This window comes from Stylophora pistillata, chromosome 10 (assembly GCF_964205215.1).
Source record: "Stylophora pistillata chromosome 10, jaStyPist1.2, whole genome shotgun sequence".
Classification (NCBI taxonomy): domain Eukaryota; kingdom Metazoa; phylum Cnidaria; class Anthozoa; order Scleractinia; family Pocilloporidae; genus Stylophora; species Stylophora pistillata.
The window spans coordinates 14,303,664-14,323,189 of NC_142528.1; the positions used below are offsets into that span (position 1 = coordinate 14,303,664).

Consider the following 19,526-nt stretch of genomic DNA (forward strand, 5'->3'; position numbering starts at 1 on the left):
TTTAAAAGCAAGCTCAGGTGAACATCAATTGTTGCGCAGAAATTAAGACTATAGAGTCCCTCGCCACCAGAACAACTATCGATTAAGGCTAGACAAAAATAAGCGAAATATATTTTTAGATACAGGATTCCCTCAGAGAAGAGCTGATTTGCTGTTAGAAGTAAAAAAGAATGGAAACTTTTCGCACACAAGAACCCACCCAAAAGAATAATCCATGCTTGAACATTGTTGATTTAATTCGAAAAGCAGTAAATTCTACAGATTTTTGTTGAAAATTCTGAAAGCTGCCCTGATTTAACACAGAATCTTCACCTAAACAATATCTTTAATTACTAGTGTGAAATTTTCCAAATGCCGAAACACCTCGTTTTGAGTCAGCAACCTCGGTTTCATTTTCCTGCCGTATTTCGCGTCGCTATTACAAAACCAATTATGGTGAGATCGAAAGCTGAAAGGGTCGCGAGAATGTTTAAATTGAAGTCAAAAGCTCTTTTCAGAGATACTAGTATTCTTTCGCATGTTTGCTTTTCATTTGGAACTCTAGAATTTTGTGTCGATCAAGATAGTGTAAGAGTATTCTACTCGAGTACGTTGACAATCACAAACAGTAATTTCCATTTCAAGCCACGTGTTTCGCTCGCAATGCAGTGCACGTTCAATACGGCTTCTTGTATGGAAGAATGGATGTATGGTCAGGAAGTCACGACCCAATTTTCTCGGCTTGATAGGCTAGTAATATGCACCGCTGCACGCGTGCCTCAAGCGCGCTGCGAGTTCCGCCATCATAACTTTTAAATGGAAGATGCACCTATGTCTACAGGGGTATGTGAATTTTTTCGAATTTCCACCGCTGTTTTTAAGACGAAATTACACAGCAGGAAATAGGTCTCAGTGATATCACTGGTTCATGGGTAGTTGTGAAACTGAGAACGTCATTGGCAAATTTTTTATAGGGAAGGAGCCACAAAAAAGTAGATAAACGTATTTGGAAATGGGAGTGGGTTTTGGGAGCAAGAAAAACAATGCCTGCATAAGCAAAATGATCACTTCGCAAAGGAAAGGAACATTAGGAAGGACGAACCAAAAAAATATCGGATTCTTTTCAAGTTTCTTATCTCAATTTATTCAATTTAATAAGTCCACTCGGTCTTATCATTTTACAATTTTTTTTGTTCTAAATCCAGGCAAAACATTAAAGAAACAAAACAAAACAAAGCAACAATAACGACGTCATCAAGAAAGTTAAAGCAAAGTCATGATAACGTTAAGAAATTGTAACTCCCCTTCCCCTCCCACCCCCCCCCTACCAAAAAAAAAAAAAACTAGTAAAACGTTCTTGTTCAGTTTCATATATATCATGCGACTATGTGAGGATTTAGTGAGACAGTACACGGATCACTAAATGGACCAGCTCGTTCATTTTCATCTACTGCTCGAACAGAAAAGAAATACTTGCTGCCAGAAGAGAACTGAGTGAGTGTACAAGCCATTGGAAGTGGAAGAGCTTTCACAATACCTATCTTTTTCCACTTGATTGGTTGCCCTTTGTCTTCGTCGACATCTTGGCATGCAAACAGCTCGTAATTATCTACTCTGACTGAAGTGTCTTCATGTTCCATATTCCAAGAAAGAACAATTCCTTTCTCCCTCGCAGCAATCGACGCTGACGGCTTAGGAAGAGGTTTCGATGCATCTCCTTGATCGTTTAGAGAACTCTTTGGGGCTAAAGTGTTTACTGTACTTGCTTTTTCAGCTTCACAGTGATTCTTCTCAATACGCGGATCACTTGAGGATATTCCTGGGGATTGAATGGGAGGCCTATGAAGAAACGGCACGTTACTTGGAAGATTTTCACCTTCGTTTGTTACTGTAGCTATAGGTTTGTTAGCTTGTTCTTGTCCTTTAAGTGGTTTGTATAACTGGCTACGAGACTGGGGAAGGTTTTCATGTTGCTTCTTCTGCAACAACAGATTCTCCGATGGTCGATAATTAAAAGGGGGATGGGCGTCCGGAGGAGGCAACTGACCTGGTACACCATCGCGCTGCCCACTTTGATGGAATGGTCGAGTTGGGATGGCTGTGGTGTGAACTTTGGAAGACTGCATCGTATATACAGCATTTGCATGTCCACCAGAATGCGTCGAAGAGACCATAATTCTCTCATTCGAAGAGTTATTTTCAAGGGAACGAGCCTTGGATACCTGTCTAACTTGGGAAGTCAGCGGTTGAGCACGGTTTTGCGGTTGTTCATATAACTTCCGACGCTGAAGAAGATATTCGGGTGATGGAAGCGAGAATCTGTAACCAGAAGGAAGGAGTTCTTTACTGGTATGTTTTTTGCGAGCTGGAACTAAAATAGTCTGCTGCATGCTTGCGGTATCCGATTGAGTTGGTTTGTGTTTGGTGATTTCCGCCGAAGAAAGGGGAGAAGAAACCTGTTCACCCCTAGTTTCAGTTGTGTTCTGCATTTGGGTTGCAACTTGAGGTGGCTGTCGTGATTGTATATTTTTCTGCAGTTGAGAGCTTGGATGCTGCACTTGATTTTGCATACCGATTGATTTTGGTCGAGCATGAAATCTGTCAGTGGATACGTGGCGCTGAGAAGTTGTATTAGTTTGCCCTCGCCCAACCGAGTTTTCCATTATAGCTACTGCGGCAGGCTGTGCTGATGATACAAGTCGTTCGTGGGGGACGTGACGTTTATTGATGTGATTCTGGACAGGAGGCTTTGAGTTCGCTAAGTTTGACCTTTGAATATTAATAATGGCCTGTTTCGAAGAAGTAAACTGGGATGGAGATTCGTGTTGAGCGGTTTCCTTGTAGACTGAACTCTTCCCATTTGGAGGCAAAGCTGTTTCATTGCGTTTCAAGACTTCATCAATCTGTTTTGTATTGAACATGACTGGCGAGTGCGAGGGAACTGACATTGTCTTGGTCTGTGAGTTGACCACAAAATGCATGTGACTTGGTGATGATCTTTGATAAATCGCTGAATTATTTCTTCGCTGTAGAAAGGCAACAGGAGAATTAGCCGAGTGTCGCATTTCCTGCGATTCATCTAAAGGTCTGACTAATTGGGACTGCAATTTTTGTTGTTGTTCTGGTGTGGAATCTAGTTGCTTTTGTGTGGAAAAGACCGAGAAAGTGGGCGTGACGTGATCAGTTATTTGACTGGATGTTGGTAGATGTGTAGTATGGGGTTGGCGTTCCACCAGTTTTTGATAGTGTTGTTGCCGTTGCTGAAGTTGTTGCTTGCGTTGCAATTGTTGTAAAAGGGAAGCTGTAGTTTCAGATGGGTGTTGTTGTGTTGATTGCACTAACGGATGCGATGTGCGTCGCTGTTCCAGTTGCTGCTGTCGTTGTAGACGTTGCGTTTGCTGGCGTAGCTTAAGCTGATTTTCACGAATCAGTTCCGAAAGAGATTTTGCTTGATGTTGCACAGCTAGAGGAGGCTGGCTGAATGCTTTGGAGGCTATTGATTCTGAAGATTGTCCTGGTTCTCCTTGTAAAAAAACCGCCGTTGATTCATTTGCTGATGGACGGGGAGCATGGAAACGGTTGTGAGTGTTGATACCATTCTGCTGTTCTGCAAGTTGAGCAAGCCTGGGTTTTACAGTGTACACAACATCGGTGGGTGCCGGCTTCTCTGTCAACGGTTGTTGCGAATTTAACAACACTCTTGGCGCTGCTTGAAGAGACGACTGTGGATCTTCTGCTGGTGTCACAACGTTTGATGCTGTAGAAGTCAGAGGAGCCACTGAGGTCGACGTGAGATTTGTGCTCAGACCATTTATCTCTCTGGCAGTGGTTGTGTGAAGTGTACTTTCCAAGACTTCTTGTTCAGGGGCCTTCAATTCAAGAAATAGAACAATGGTTCTTAAGGTTGCAGAAAAAACTTGGTTTCTTTAAAGTACCATTTTTTGATGGATCGATACTACCACAGTTTTTCATGCGTTCCCCTAAAAAGGGCGTCAAGAGTGTCCAGTTACATCTCGATATCTTTTTCATTTTCATTTTATGTGAGGGGACCACGAGAACACTACAGCATCAAAGAAATACCCTCAGTTTAAGCTTTATGTGCTCAAAAGCCAAGATCGAGTTCCGTGACTCTAGCCTTTTAATAATGATTTGTACCTATGGCTCAGAGCACTTTTCATTATCAACAATTAAGGGGGCTCTCAGCTGTACATAGCATCTAAAGAATAGCAGAAGAATACATCTTAATACGCCGATGGCAGTTAAGTAATAAAAGATAAGGGCCACTGAACTCGTTTTTGAGTTAATGGCAGATAAAGAAAAAAAATAACGATATTTCCAGGATGCTGTATTGTTTTGGGAATTTGTATACTAATTTCAAGGATTAGACATAATTTTTAAAAAAGTGCGGAAGCTTAGATCTAGTAGAGAATGGTGTTTAATGATAAAAGAATCATTCTAAGGTACCTTAAAAGCATTGCAGAGCAAACACCCTGTGGAACAGAGTGTTTGTTAGCTCAATTGGTTGAGCGCAGGACTGTTGTGCGGGAGGTCGAGGGTTCAAGCCTCGGCCGGACCAACACTCAAGGTCTTAAAATGACTGAGGAGAATGTGCTACCTTTCTATAACATCAAGAAATGGATAGACATTCTAGTCTTCTCGGATAAGGACGAATAAACCGTAGGTCCCGTCTCCTGCATCTATTAGTTAATTTGGTTAGGCAGGGGACGTTAAAGAACCCACTCACGAGATTACTGTGATGTGGTCTGGCCTGTTTATTGGGAATTGGGGGGAGGGGGCATCTGTTAGATTCGCCTTTCATTGATTGTAAACTGCTTAGCAGTCTGGTAAAGTCCCCCGCACAGTATCGTAAAGCGCCATGAGCTCAGGATATGAGCGCTATATAAATAAAAAGTTATTATTATTATTATTATTATTATAATATTATTGGAACAATCAGTTTATTCATTTAAATTGGAAATTGGCAGTGTGACGTAAAAGTGCTTTACGAGAGAACTTTCAAGAAATAAGGTAATCAAAAGGTTTCCTTACCGATTCGCAGATGCTGCCCACTTGAACTCCGCGCGATGTTCTTGGCTCTTTTCTCTGAAAGAACATGAACGTAATTTTAGGGAAAACTATGCGTTTAATTCATAGTTGGGTAATTATGTTAAAAAAGTCCATCCGGGGTCGTCTTCTTTCAGTCGCATGGAGCTAAACGGAAGGAGAACATGCTGAGAGCAATCTCTCCGGGCTGGCTTTCCTCAGGATTCGATCTTATGCTCATCCCCTTCGCTTGCCTAAAAATGGAAGGTATCAGGATCATACAACTTTAGGCTACTCAAACCTTCACCGCTCAACTTTTGCTGAAATCACTTTTTCTCGACCAAATCTAAGGTAACTACTTAAACTAACATTTTCCAAAAAAAAAAAAATAAATAAAGTTAAAATCCCAAAACGCGCGAAATCAGGTGAAATGATCATACTTTTTCATTCTCTATCAATAATTGTCGAAAGGCGGTAAATATTCTTCTTGCATTCCACTGTAGTTCTCTGTTTTCCCTCTCCAGCTCCCGTATACGATTTTGAAGTTTCAGTGAATTCGCTGCCACTTTTTCTTCAACGACCTTGGTACGCTGTTCGATTATTTCTTTCAACACCTGAAGAAAGATTATATGACCATCAGAATAAGTTCCGTCGAACCTGTGTTAAGCGGTCACCCTAAGAGGGATGGCACTAATTAGAGGTTTTGTAAAAACGATAACGCGATACCGACAACGATAAAAACGATAACGATAAGAACGATAAAAACGATAACGATAAAAACGATAACAATTAGACCAATAACGATAAAAACGTTGACGCGACTTTATGCCATAATAGACAATTTAATGTCTAGAATCTCGCTGAAAAACACTTTTTACTTTGATTTTGGGAGAGGAACATGTATCAAAAGTTGCTTGAAAGATTATTCCTAGTTTTATATGAATGGTTCCTTTTTTTTTTAATTGACCTTTCGATAGAGGTGGAAAACCATACAAACAGGCCGATGAGACTTTCAGGTATTCAGGACTTTGACAACCGACCGCTGAATTCAGTGTCACCACTTACTACGAGGCCACTTAATACAATATGTAGACTTGAAGCGAGTCATATCTTAGACCTTTTTGCGGTGGCCACATCCCAGGATTTAACGGAATTTATGAACAAGCAGGCGTAGGCTACCAATATTTTCTCTGTTCTAAGTGTCAATACACAAATCGTGATCTAGCTCTTTTAAAACACAAATTTATTATCGTGGAAAATTTAAACATTTATCTCTCACCGGGAAGTATTTTCATGAATACTAGCATGTCATACACTGTACCTGTTTGAATATAAGGAAATCAGAAGCGGCCTGTTTTTCATTGTTAGTACCATCCTCAAATTTGTCTCCCTTGTCTACGACGGCGGTTTCCGTGTGTTTCATACCATTTTGATGTGGTGGTAGACCTTCAAAAGGTAAAAAATGTGATCGTTAATTTCGTGACGAAAATACCACACGAACACTACGGGTGACATACGAGTACATAGGACTACATACGAGTGATATACGAGTGCCAGACGAGTGAGATACGAGTACATGGGACTACATACGAGTAACATACGAGTAACATACGAGTGACACACGAGTGAAAACGAGTACATAGGACTACATACGAGTGACGTATGAGTGCCACACGAATGAGATACGAGTACATAGGACTACATACGGGTGATATACGAGTGACACACGAGTGATATACTAGTATATAGGACTACATACGAGTGATCTACGAGTGACACACGAGTGAGATACGAGTACATAGGACTACATACGAGTGACATACGAGTGCCACACGAGTGGGATATGAGTACAAAGGACTACGTGCGAGTGACATACGAGTGACACACGAGTGGGATACGAGTACATAGAACTACATACGAGTGACATACGAGTGCCACACGAGTGGGATACGAGTACATAGGACTACATACGAGTGACATACGAGTGACACATGAGTGGGATACGAGTACATAGGACTACATACGAGTGGCATACTAGTGACACACGAGTGAGATACGAGTACATAGAACTACATACGAGTGACAATGAGTGACACACGAATGAGATACGAGTACCTGGGGGATATAGGTGCGCTTGTACAAACAGTTCCGCGCAACCTACACTGGCGGTTCTGTTGCAACTATGTACTCGTGTGTCACTCGTATGTAGCCGCATGTACTCTTATGTATCTGTATGTCACCTGTACGTCACTCTTAGTGCCCGAGTGGTGTTTAAGTCGCGATCTTTAAGTTAAGAGTAAGTAGCAGCATCTGGGAACCCTGAGGCCTGCTACATGACACACTAATTGCACATGCAATTCTTTATATCTGTTAAATTTCTGTGTTTACTGTGTTTAATTCTTCATGTTTACAGTATGCATGATTAATCGAGACTACGCCAATCCTCCAGGAATCTGACATAAAGATGGCTTTTAGTATTTTAGTTTCAGTCTCAGGATGCTGATGCTAGAACCATGCAGGAAAGGTGTTATGTGTGAGTCTCCTATAAGGCATGAAAATCTATTTCAGAAGTTTCTAGAGTGGACGAGGGTTAATTAAGTACTTAAGCTCTTTACAGAAGGTAGCGTGAATCCCTATCAGGGACGATTTGTTTTTGTTCCTAGCCCACAACTGAGGGATTAAAGTCTCTCTCGGCAACCCTTACCTTTCTTGCAATCTCTATCTGGAGATTCATTACATCCGATCTCTTCAGGTGAACTTTCACTATCTCTTCTGTTGTGATTCCCGTTAGTCATTTCCTCTCCGTTAGCGTTTGACCCATCCTTCGCAACAAGACTTTCCATTTTCTCAGCGGTAACCCTTTTCCCACAACATTTCGTGAGCCGCCGTAGTCTCCCGACGACGTCATGACTGATGGTCAGTTTGTTGACCAGGACTCGAGGTAAATTGCTTTTACCTTCTCCCAAGCTTACTTGAGAACCGGGCTCCTGAGGAAATTGGGTTTTTATGGGTCCTAAAACAAAATCACAGAGAGTGGGTATTCAAGACTTTGTGAAAATTTTCCAGCTTGATCCATTCAAATTTTCTTTTTCTCGTTTTGTGGCTGTCATATGATTGTTTCTCGAAATACGTACATCAAAGCAAAACCAAGCCCAAAAGCATGGGTCAAGACGAAAAGTGTTTTTATCTATGCGGTTGAAATCAAGGGACGATCTTCAAACAAAAAGTTCATTAAGAATGAAAGAGGCCTTCAAAAAACAGAGGCTAATTAGAGCAGTTATTTCCCTTCAAAGGAATGAAATCATTTCCCCGAATTCTTAATTCACCACCTTTGAAGTTTGAAAATCACCTGTTAATTTGATATCTATGTATTCTTATTCTTTAAAGAGAGCTAAATTGATTTTGATTCCTCGGAGGCCGCGGGTACACATCCTTATGACGTGATCCCAACTTTTCTTTCGTAATACTTTGAAATTAATAATCCTGAAATTTTGACTGAAATATCTTCCCACTTGGCCATGAAAGAGCAAAATTAATTTGCCGTTTTCCTTGACTTTCTCTTCAACTGTATTTTTTTGTTTTTTTTTTTACGCTTAAAACGACCATTGACAGTTTTTGAGCAAATATTATGGATTATTATATGGCTGTGTCTCACAAGGACTGGGAACTACCGAATTCACGAATTTGATTGGCTGAAATCAATATTGAAAGCGGTCTAGATTTTCCCATCTAGACCGGCATCTGGACCGATCTAGGAAAAAATGGTACAAAGAATATAAAAAATTGGCATATAAGACACAGCCATATAATAAACATCTTATTAACCGAGCTAGGTCGGTCTGTATGGGAGAATCTTGACCTCGGTCGCTGGTACAGACCTCACTGCGTTCGGTCTGCACGGGCGACCTCGGTCAAGATTCTCCCATACAGACCTCCCGCTTGGTTAATAAGAGCTGAGGAATTTCCGGTTGTTTGACCCGCTCATTTACACAAACAAACAAGTCTAGAACTGATTCAGCAGCCTTTGAGTAAGCCTTCATTATTAGCGCTTCAGTATGCGCGTATCTTCGCCCGTGGGTAAGTTTGAGGCTTTGAGCAACGCGAGCCGGCGATAGGTCTACAAGTGATCCGACACAATCGGCACCAGGCCCCCGGTGGACCTCTCCTCGACTCGTCTCAAATTATTCCGCAGGCAGGGAAACTTTCGTCCTGCATCATTAATAACAAGGGCCTGACTCAGTCGCAAAAAAAAAAACCGGTTTGGTATCGAACACCTCTGTGAGGGTCACAAATCTAAAAACAAATAAATAAATTAGATTTCAGCAAAAGTGGAGCGTGTGACGTGGCTCTTTTATATAACTACCCTATCCCCCCTCACCTAGACCCTTTGACCCCCGGGGGTGACTAAGATCTGGTTTCTTACAATATTACCCCCGAATCACGCAGTAAGGTCAAAAGAGTAGAGGAAATGATCACCAACTGAAGCCCTTTGAATGTTAAACAAATTCTCCTCGTCAGCACTTAGGGTGATGTATAGAGAACAGTATGGAGATTAAACAATTTTTAGTGTAATAGAAAAAATCCGAGCCCCAGATGGGACTTGAACCCACGACCCTCCGTGATCTAGTCGGATGCTCTAGCCACTGAGCTACTGGAGACTCTATGGTGAGCAAGGGTCAATTTGTGGGCCTCGACTGGAACCGCATCGCGCGGCTACACAGCCAAGTATTGGTAAGCACCTGTGAAAACTCACTAACAGCATCACGTTGTCACATTAAGGCATATCAAGATGCGGCCAACCAACCTCCAAAGTGAGCATGTAAAGATGAAACAATTTTTAGTGTAATAGAAAAAAATCCGAGCCCCAGATGGGACTTGAACCCACGACCCTCCGTGATCTAGTAGCTCAGTGGTTAGAGCATCCGACTAGATCACGGAGGGTCGTGGGTTCAAGTCCCATCTGGGGCTCGGATTTTTTTCTATTACACTAAAAATTGTTTCATCTTTACATGCTCACTTTGGAGGTTGGTTGGCCGCATCTTGATATGCCTTAATGTGACAGCGTGATGCTGTTAGTGAGTTTTCACAGTATGGAGATTATAGGCAAATATTGGTAAACAAAAGGCTCAACGATTTTAAAACCATTCACATTCACATCCAGACATCAGTATGCAGATTCTCTATACTGTTCTCTATACATCAGTACGCAGATTCTCTATACTGTTCTCTATACATCAGTATACAGATTCTCTATACTGTTCTCTATACATCAGTATACAGATTCTCTATACTGTTCTCTATACATCAGTATACAGATTCTCTATACTGTTCTCTATACATCAGTATACAGATTCTCTATACTGTTCTCTATACATCAGTATGCAGATTCTCTATACTGTTCTCTATACATCAGTACGCAGATTCTCTATACTGTTCTCTATACATCAGTATACAGATTCTCTATACTGTTCTCTATACATCAGTATACAGATTCTCTATACTGTTTTCTATACATCAGTATACAGATTCTCTAAACTGTTTTCTATACATCAGTATGCATGATTCTCTATACTGTTCTCTATACATCAGTATGCAGATTCTCTATACTGTTCTCTATATATCAGTATACAGATTCTCTATACTGTTCTCTATACATCAGTATGCACAATTCTCTATGCTGTTCTCTATACATCAGTATGCAGATTCTCTATACTGTTCTCTATACATCAGTATACAGATTCTCTATACTGTTCTCTATACATCAGTATGCAGATTCTCTATACTGTTCTCTGTACATCAGTATACAGATTCTCTATACTGTTCTCTATACATCAGTATGCAGATTCTCTATACTGTTCTCTATACATCAATATGCAGATTCTCTATACTGTTCTCTATACATCAGTATACAGATTCTCTATACTGTTCTCTATACATCAGTATGAAGATTCTCTATACTGTTCTCTATACATCAGTATGCAGATTCTCTATACTGTTCTCTATACATCAGTATGCAGATTCTCTATACTGTTTTCTATACATCAGTATACAGATTCTCTATACTGTTCTCTATACATCAGTATGCAGATTCTCTATACTGTTCTCTATACACCAGTATGCAGATTCTTTATACTGTTCTCCATAGATATCATATGGTATTGAAGTGGAGAAATTGTCAAAGAATCAAGAGCTCCTTTGGCAGGCGATTATTTCCTTTGTTCTGGTGACTTAAATGGTTGATCAAGGGGGGGAGAGGGGGTGGGGAGGGAAGACTGTGAAGAGAAATCAGGAGCTAGGGCTGAAAATTAAGATAATCTTTGCAGGGTTACCTACCGGGTAAGTCGTGGATATCATCGAGCTTTCTAAAAGGAAAAAAAAAAATTGAAAGGTTACATTATTCTAAGATTATCGTGTCCATAAAGCTTAAGTCATAAGCGGTCATATTTTGTGGTTTGATAGTATTAGCAACGATCGCTAATAGCCGCTGAAATCATGATAATTCGCCCTCGAAATACAGGTGAAGGTGGGAGGATGCCCAACCTACGACAGGAGACAGAGAGGTCTATACTAGACTAGCAAGTTAGGGGGTAGTAGGCATGTTACAAAATTCTGATTGAAACGGATCCCATAGACCCTAAAGAAGCCCACGTGAGAACTAATGCAGTTTTTATGAAGTAGTCAACAACAGATAAATTTCTCATAAATTTACGTATTAATTTGTAAACAAGAAATATTTCAAGAGCATAATATAAATGGCATGACAATACAGTGGCAAAAAAATCCAAGATATTTCTTTGCATTCCATTTATCAAAGATGTAAGAAAAATTTGAGTTTAGTAACACCATGTTAAAAGATACTTCGACTTTTTACCTTCGTTTCTCTGGTCTTTCGTCACCCTCCATTTTCCTTCCCTGGATAAACAAATTAAAGACAGATTTTTAACCTTAAATCAAACTCATCACATCCCATCTCTTGCCATGTGTCTTCAAATTTCCCTGTGATTAGTGTTAGGGAAGAACGTTCGATGAATGAAGATATTTCAATAAACTTTGAGGAGACATTTTGCTTCAAGAATTGGTGCGCAGCTCTATCAGACAATTCCATTAAATTTTTAATGAGATAATTGTGCTTCCACACCTGTCGCGATAAAAACCGGTTTCGCAACAAACAAGTATTGAATTATTTTCCTTGACGTCAGTTGTCTCTGAAAGATTCTTTTTGTGTCAGCTACCAGTTTGAACAAAGGTCTCTTGTTTTTGTTACTTTTTTCTATTCTCAGAGGCGGTCTTTCCGCTAAATAATATAAATGTTAACAGGTGTGAGCCAGGAAAATAAACCTACATCTTTCATAACTCTACTTCAAATGGACTGATAGGTGAACACTTTAAAGAGGTCAACAAAATATTGCAAAGTTCATTGTCAAAAAGGTAATGTTATGTTGCAGTCAGCGACCATAAATGCATTCCTCAGATCAGTATGCGTATTCTCCATACTGTTCTCTATACATTTCCTAAGGTGCTGACAAGGAGAATTTGTTTAACAATCAAGAGCTTCTTTAGTTGGTGATCTGTTACTTAATTCTCGTGACCTTGATGTGTGACTCAGGGGTAATGTTGTAAACCTTCAGTTTATTTCAGAGGGTGACACCAATTCCCATAAAAAGTATTCTCTCTAGCGGCCCCCTAAAAACAAAATTGATGATTAAAAGCATATTTACAAGTAGCAATTATGATAAAAGATCTCAAAAGTATTCTCCCTTCCTAGCGCACTCATTAAAAAAAAAAAAAAAAAATGGATAGAAGAAATTAGATGCCAGTGACTCTTAGGGGTTACAGGGTTTCGTGGCATTACACTTTACTACGAACAATAACCTGAGGTGAATTAATATAGGTGACTTGTAGATGACGATTGACGAATGCCTGGTCATATTCAAACTGCAATAACAGTAATATCTATGGTAAAAAGATTGGATTCAAGCCTTTAGGAAGTTCAAACCCCAGTCTCCTCAACAGCAACCAGCTGAGCGCTCTACCAACTGAGCTTCAAAAAACAACGCAGGAAATCTCATGTTTTTGTCGACGACCTCAGAGATTTCTGTGTAACTTCCTGTGTAGAATGACCACATATGACACAATTTACGGACGAAATGGAAAAGAAATCTTCTTTCCCCGACACCATAAGGAGACATGAGTAGGACTAAGGATTGAAAAGCAATTTATAATATCGTTCATGCGCGAGACTTGACGATGATTTTGATACCGGCAATCAACCAATGATTGTACGCCCAAAATAGATGTTCTTGCTTCGTTCATTAGATCGTTTCTTTTATCTCGTGCTTAGGGAGGGGTGAGTTAAACTACGATGATAGATGATACTCAGCGCTCAAGCTTGACTTTTACGGATCCGACTTTACAGCAATGATCAGTAGCATAAGCCATAAATTACCTTAACAGGACAATCAATCAAACACTTTTCACTGAAGCGAACAAACAGCTGAAAGCAGACGACGACAAGGACAGCTTTTTCCGTTTGCCTTTTTCGGAGAACGTCATGGTTTCATATGGTAAACAAGAAAAATATTCAAACGAAGGTTGATATTGAACCACGACATAAACATGCGAGTGAGAGGCGGAGTTATGACGTATCCAATATATTTTCTTACCACTGTGAATTAATAAGAAGCAGATGTTTCGCTTTGTTTTTGTGGTCTTCCTGTGGGGTAAAAACTACTCATTTTTTGTCGCAGGATGTGGTCATGACCGATGAATAATATCTCAAGACATGACTGGCTCATGATTTTTTCTTTTTTTAATGAGGTTATAAATGAAACCTCCCTCTTCTGGCGAGTATTTTTACGTCGAGAGAAGTATCAGATAAATAATCAACAGTTAATGACATCCGTCACGGTTCGTGAGTAGCGAAAAATTTACCTTAACACTTCTCAAGTTCGCCATTATCACAAACAACAAGGCGACATAGCTCATTAATTATCGCGTGCTTATAATTGTGATCGAAGAAATGTTTTACCTACGGCGAATCATGTGTTCCGGTCGAGGGCCATCAGTGCGTTTGCAATCGCCGACAGGTTAACCCTTCCAGAGTCGCGTGAATGGTGTGGGATCATGCAAGATGAACCTGACTCCTAACACTACAAAGAAATTCTGTTCAAATCATAAAAGCTGAGGTCATTATTACAAAAGAACAAAACAAAACAAAAACAAAAAGCAACTGGACTGTTTGTAATTGGTTTGGCATTGTTAACTTAATTTATTCAGCTCGTTCTCTGCAGCTGGGGCTCAAACTTGAGCAGCAGTCATAATAATCCAAAATGAAAAAGGAATTTATATATTCTTGAAAACATGAACTGGGCACTTGAATATCCCGGTCCAGTGTCGATGCGGACACTTGGGTTCCTTTTAGAACGTTTGTGTCATTTCTGTACTACAACTAGCCATAAAACAACCAGACTGTGACCCATGTCGTCATCAACTCCATAAAAATTCACAAATATTGCCTCCAATCACCAAAAAGAAAAATAATAACTTACACAGAAGCAATGATAACAAAAAAAGGAAAAAAAAATCATTAGATAAATATTGATATGCAGATGACGAAATTAAAACCTTTAGGCTAATTTTTCGAACCGCCTAACCCTTAAACACAACGAAAGAACGATTATTATAAGAAAAAGGATTGGAATGGGCCTTTAGATAACAATAAATTGCTAAAATGACTGTTTTGTACATGCTGAAACTGGGTTAAAAAAAAAAACACCCTCGAGGAACTTCGGAAAGCACATGCACGAAAACCTCTTATCAGAATTCGTCCTCAGCAAGACGAAAGTCAATACAGAAAGGCATGCGCAGTGCTAGTGAGTTTCAGGATTTGGAAAAGCTAATTGAAGCGAACATCTAGACTAAACGAGATTTTTACCAATTTTTCGAAATTTGCATAAATCTCGACTGATTATTGTGAACTACCCGTACCACACAACGTCTTCCTATTTCCTGTCCAAATTGACCAATCAGAGCGCGCGCTTTACTTTGGTTATGTTATAATGCTGTATTCACAAAGTGTACTTCCAGCGTTTGTTGATACAGGGAATGCAAATTAAGGTGGTGCTTCGTACGATGTCTACGAGGAGAGTCGCTAGGGCTTAAAATTTTGAGAAATCTACCTATTATATATTGGTTACTGCCTTTCTCATAGTTTCTAATTTTTTTAGAACTTTTTTTCACGTCTCAGACGATCTGTAAACATCCTTTTTTCTAAAAAAAATAATAATGAAAGGAAGCACAGGGTGACGTATTGTCGGAACCAATTCTTGGAATTTGCAAAACCAGTTTTACATTCCACAACGGACGAGAGCTTTCCATGGACAGAGAATAGCAATACTCCAGAATGATTCTTTTGGAGAGCGAAAAGGAAAATACCCCATTTGCTGTTTTTTCCAAGGGTTGTCGTGATATCTCTGAACTTTCAGCTCAACCTGTTTGGACACGCACTAAATGCTAATGAGAAAAAGATTTGTGAATAGGTGTGATCACTCGTGCGCGTCCAAACAGGTCACGGTTCAAGAGAACCTTAGACGCACGTTGGAAAGTACTGGACTGTTCAAAGCAAGTGGTTTTTTGGCCAAGAACATTCTGTGGAGCTAAAGGTAATGGATGTGCACGCAAACGTGTGGTGCTTTTGAAAATGCTTACCTTTCTGTTAATTTTTTTACTTTGCAGTCACCACCATCCAACAAAAATCATTACCCTCTGTAGCCATTGGTTGATTGAATAAATGTTCACAACCGCCTTAAATTATTCTTCTCATTTTCCAATAATGAACGGTTCATTAACATATAACGAACGGTTGTGCGAATTCGCTCTATTTATGCATGCACTCGACTCAAGTTATGCTTTGTAGACAAATTTAAAGTAAGTGTAAGTATCGCCTAGAATGTTCGTAAAAATGATTTACAATACAATACAATACAATACTTTATTCAAGAGAAAGGAAAATAAAAATTGTAAAAGTATCTCTCGAAAGGGGATATTCTAGAGGTTAACCCTATATAAAAGATTCCCCGAATAAAAAGATCAAAACATTATATACAGATAATTAAAAACTGTTTACCATCATCTCAATCAATATTCATGTAAATCTTTAGTCTGTTACGAAATAAAGTCAATGATCCTGCGTGTACAATATCTTTAGGCAAATTATTCCACATATTAACGATGATCAGCACGCCTGAAATGGAAACTCTTGTGTCGAAGTAAGGTTACGTTTTTATCGAAAAGAATTTAATGCTAAGGACTAGTCCAAACTACCTCTATAGATGTCAAACTATGTTTTCAAAATATTGACGACAATCATTGAAAATTTAAATTCTACATGGTTTCCGGGATTCAGTAAAATAATACTCTGCGGGGGATTGAAGGTGTCTACAACTGCGCTGGTACAATGTGAGACCGGAAATCCGATGGAACAGGAAAAATTAAACTGAAAACACCCCACAACTGTGCGTCCAGGTCAAACCAACGGATGAACCTCTTCACGCATCATTTTAATCTCAGTTTACTGTGGTGTGTTTTTATATTTCAAAACGTAGATTTTCAAACTTGAAATAAGTTAGCAGACCGAACAGAAGTAGGAATTATTCCATGGAAAGACGCGCGAACGATTTTTATTCACGAGTTGCGGTACGGTGCGTGATAACAAAAAAACAAACAAAACAAACGAGCGAGTGATTTTATTGATGCTTCGCAACGAGTGAATAAAAATCGTTCAAGCACTTTCCAAGGTATGATGTTTTTATTTCATATATAGTGAGATTTTTTTCTTACTGAACAACACATTTTAAAGATTGGAAGCATCAAAACATCTTTCGTCCAGTCAAAGCCACGAACGATGGCGCGTCACAGTGTAAATCTCAGTAAGTCGGAAATGAAACGACATATTAAAACTTGACATTTCTTCGTAGTTTTTGGGCATATAAAGTAAAGAATAGACCCTGCAAACGCTACCAAAGAACCACATGGATTTTGCAGTTTGTGGTAATGGCATGGTTTCTCTTTGTCGGATAGGACAAGTCAATCAATGGATTTCGCGCTAGGTTACTGGCTTCAAAGCTCAGTTGATAGAAGCGCACCGGTATCCGGAGGGCCTTGTCGATAGCTGTCATAATGTTTTCAAGTTTTGTTGCTTTCTGAAATTGCTCTAATTGCAGTGCACTTGTGAGGACAAGTTCGTTACTTTTCCAGCATCATGCATTGGTCAAATACAATTTATTTCAAAAATTATTTGCGGCAATACATCATCATCCAATTCGAAGACTTAAATGATATCCTTGCGTTTTATTTCATGCAAAATAGCGTGTTGTTGATCCCAGAACGAAGTCCAAAAGACGGGCCTAAGCATGTTTGCGCTGTACCTAGTACGGACATGCACCGTTTAGCACGTAACATCTCTGTACCTGGCACTAGACTTTAGTATAACACCTCTTCAGTAATACTATTGAGCCATAAGCGGCTTAGATCTGAATCAGTTACACACGATATATATATATATATGTCTGCAGTTATATATATATATATATCTATGGCGCAATTTCCTATGCTGCTAGTTAATGAAATTGCCTTTCCAAAACAAACGCTTAGCACGACCCGTTTTTTTGAAGTATTTCTTCGATGCAGCTTACTGTCTATGTTTTTTTTTTTTCTATTTTTGTGAACCAAACATGTTCTCGTTTGTTTCTACTAGGCTAGAAACTTCAAATATTTTTTCTCCAGTCAAAATTTTTTTTCTAGGGAATTCCATTCAGTAATTACCGGGTGACCGCAGCGGGCGTTCGAACGATATCGATTAGTCATCTTGTGATCGTAAAATTCACGAGGCGAAAACAAATGAATATTGTTTTTCTCATCCTAATTACAGATTCATGGCTGTAACTCTAACCTCCCAAAAAAAATATATATTAAATTGATGGACACCCTGACGCGAACAATAGCGGACAACAAGAAATAACGACGTCATAGAATACTCTAGGGCACCCGGGTTGACAGATGTCAACTCATTTACGAGGAAACAGAATTTCCGCTACACCAATCGGTCGGTTCATAAATATCGGCGCCATATTGAACGCAGGACTGTCAAAAGTATTAGTACTTTGGTTTATTTTATAACACCATATCAAGTAACGGCAATATCACCAGAAAAAAAGTTTTAACTTCTACGATAGACCATCTAAACGCCCGGCGCTGGGTTGTAATCGCGCATATTTCGTTCGATAATACAGTAAACAAGGGTGAATTGAGAGGCCACTTTCATTTACGTGTCACTAGCTACTCAACCGTGTCTCTTATTCCGTTGTTAGTTACGGTAGTGCCTGGGAGTATGGTTACCATATTCCAAAGTAAAGAATGAAATGCTAAATATTCCTAATATGCACTTGTCGAGAGGTGAATAATATTTAGCGAGAAAACAAAAGCAAGTCTTCGAGATTTTTAAAATTCATTACGGTTGCCACCGGTTAGCATCTGTCAAGGCAATGAAGCAAATGAAAGATTAACGAAACGAGTCGCCGCTGGCTGGATATTTCTCGTTAACAGCCACGACTAGCAGTTTGTGTCTGTATTTCGTTTAGCATTATCGTGGTCAACTTATTTTCGGATGATTTGCGTTTTCTCTTGTTTTGACATGAATAGATTCGAGACAAAGAAGACAAACTAAATCGCAAAATTGTCCCCAACATTTACCTCATATGTTTGACCACATGATCACAGTTACGGTTAAGTTTTCCCTCGAGGAGTTTGACCGCTCCACATGACTAAAATTTTTCTGGAGTCAACGATGATCGACCAGTTATGGCTGTGATTAATAAAGCCATCATTTGAATTGCAAAATCACTCAGCCATTGCTTTTATAATATTTACCTTCTCACGTTGTCAGTTAAATCAAGTCTTTTGATACTTCAGAAGAGACGTACAACTCAGTCAAACTTCCTAAGTATCCTGGCAATGGACCTGCAAATTAAACCTTCTCCGACCTACTTTCACGTGAGAGCAGAACACAAAGCCAAAGTCCTTTTCAAAGACCACGCGCTTGTGGGAAACAATACCATTCGCAACATTCCTTTCACGCCGACGTAATCAGGTCAAACAAGATTCTTGACTTAATTAAACCAGTTGATCTGGTTTCTGAAATAATGCGTGACCGCCCTATGACTAACAATATCGTTTTTGCTAAAGGCCTAATACCATTGGCGCCACGCCACACTTCATCTACTTGACAAAACTTATCTCTTAAAACTTGTCCGTAATTTGTCGACGTGAGTTGTTGCAATATACACGAAGTTTTGCCGAAATATAGTTGCTTTTCGTTTGTCTAAGGGCGACCGTAAGTCTATTAAAAAGTGCTTTTAAAAACAGAGACTTTTAAAACGCAAGGAACAAGAAATGTAGGAAACTGAGAATTTTAAATTTTCATTGAGTTTTTCGTTCACTGACAAACG

At 39.5% G+C, this 19,526-nt stretch overlaps 1 protein-coding gene and 1 long non-coding RNA gene across 5 annotated transcripts; one reads left to right on the plus strand and one right to left on the minus strand.

The window, feature by feature from the left end:
- Positions 1-1,093: 1,093 nt before the first annotated feature.
- Positions 1,094-19,109, minus strand: LOC111322793 (uncharacterized). 4 transcript variants are annotated; one of them, XM_088736270.1, is made up of 9 exons: positions 18,949-19,109; positions 14,051-14,184; positions 11,894-11,934; positions 11,356-11,384; positions 7,727-8,035; positions 6,344-6,468; positions 5,463-5,636; positions 5,029-5,082; positions 1,094-3,848 (listed from the first exon to the last, which is right to left on the minus strand). In XM_088736270.1, exons 3-9 carry the CDS (start codon positions 11,923-11,925, stop codon positions 1,356-1,358), a joined length of 3,216 nt encoding a protein of 1,071 aa, XP_088592396.1. In that variant the 5' UTR covers positions 11,926-11,934; positions 14,051-14,184; positions 18,949-19,109; the 3' UTR covers positions 1,094-1,355. The 4 variants fall into 4 exon arrangements, with proteins under 4 accessions (XP_088592396.1, XP_088592395.1, XP_088592398.1 ...); XM_088736269.1 differs by lacking the exon at positions 14,051-14,184 and having other exon boundaries at positions 18,949-19,108; XM_088736272.1 differs by lacking the exons at positions 14,051-14,184; positions 18,949-19,109 and adding an exon at positions 18,772-18,855.
- On the plus strand, positions 15,364-16,221 carry LOC148721915 (uncharacterized). The gene is made up of 2 exons (XR_015992547.1): positions 15,364-15,683; positions 15,757-16,221. It is a non-coding gene; the product is annotated as an uncharacterized LOC148721915 (long non-coding RNA).
- Positions 19,110-19,526: the final 417 nt, after the last annotated feature.

Bases quoted from the DNA above. Each gene is read 5' to 3' on its own strand.
- LOC111322793 (XM_088736270.1), bottom strand. From the start codon at position 11,925: ATGGAGGGTGACGAAAGACCAGAGAAACGAAG. The intron at 8,036-11,355 runs GTAGGTAACCCT...ATTTTGTTTTAG, and splicing joins TGATATCCACGACTTACCCG to GACCCATAAAAACCCAATTT. The intron at 6,469-7,726 runs GTAAGGGTTGCC...TACCTTTTGAAG, and splicing joins AGATAGAGATTGCAAGAAAG to GTCTACCACCACATCAAAAT.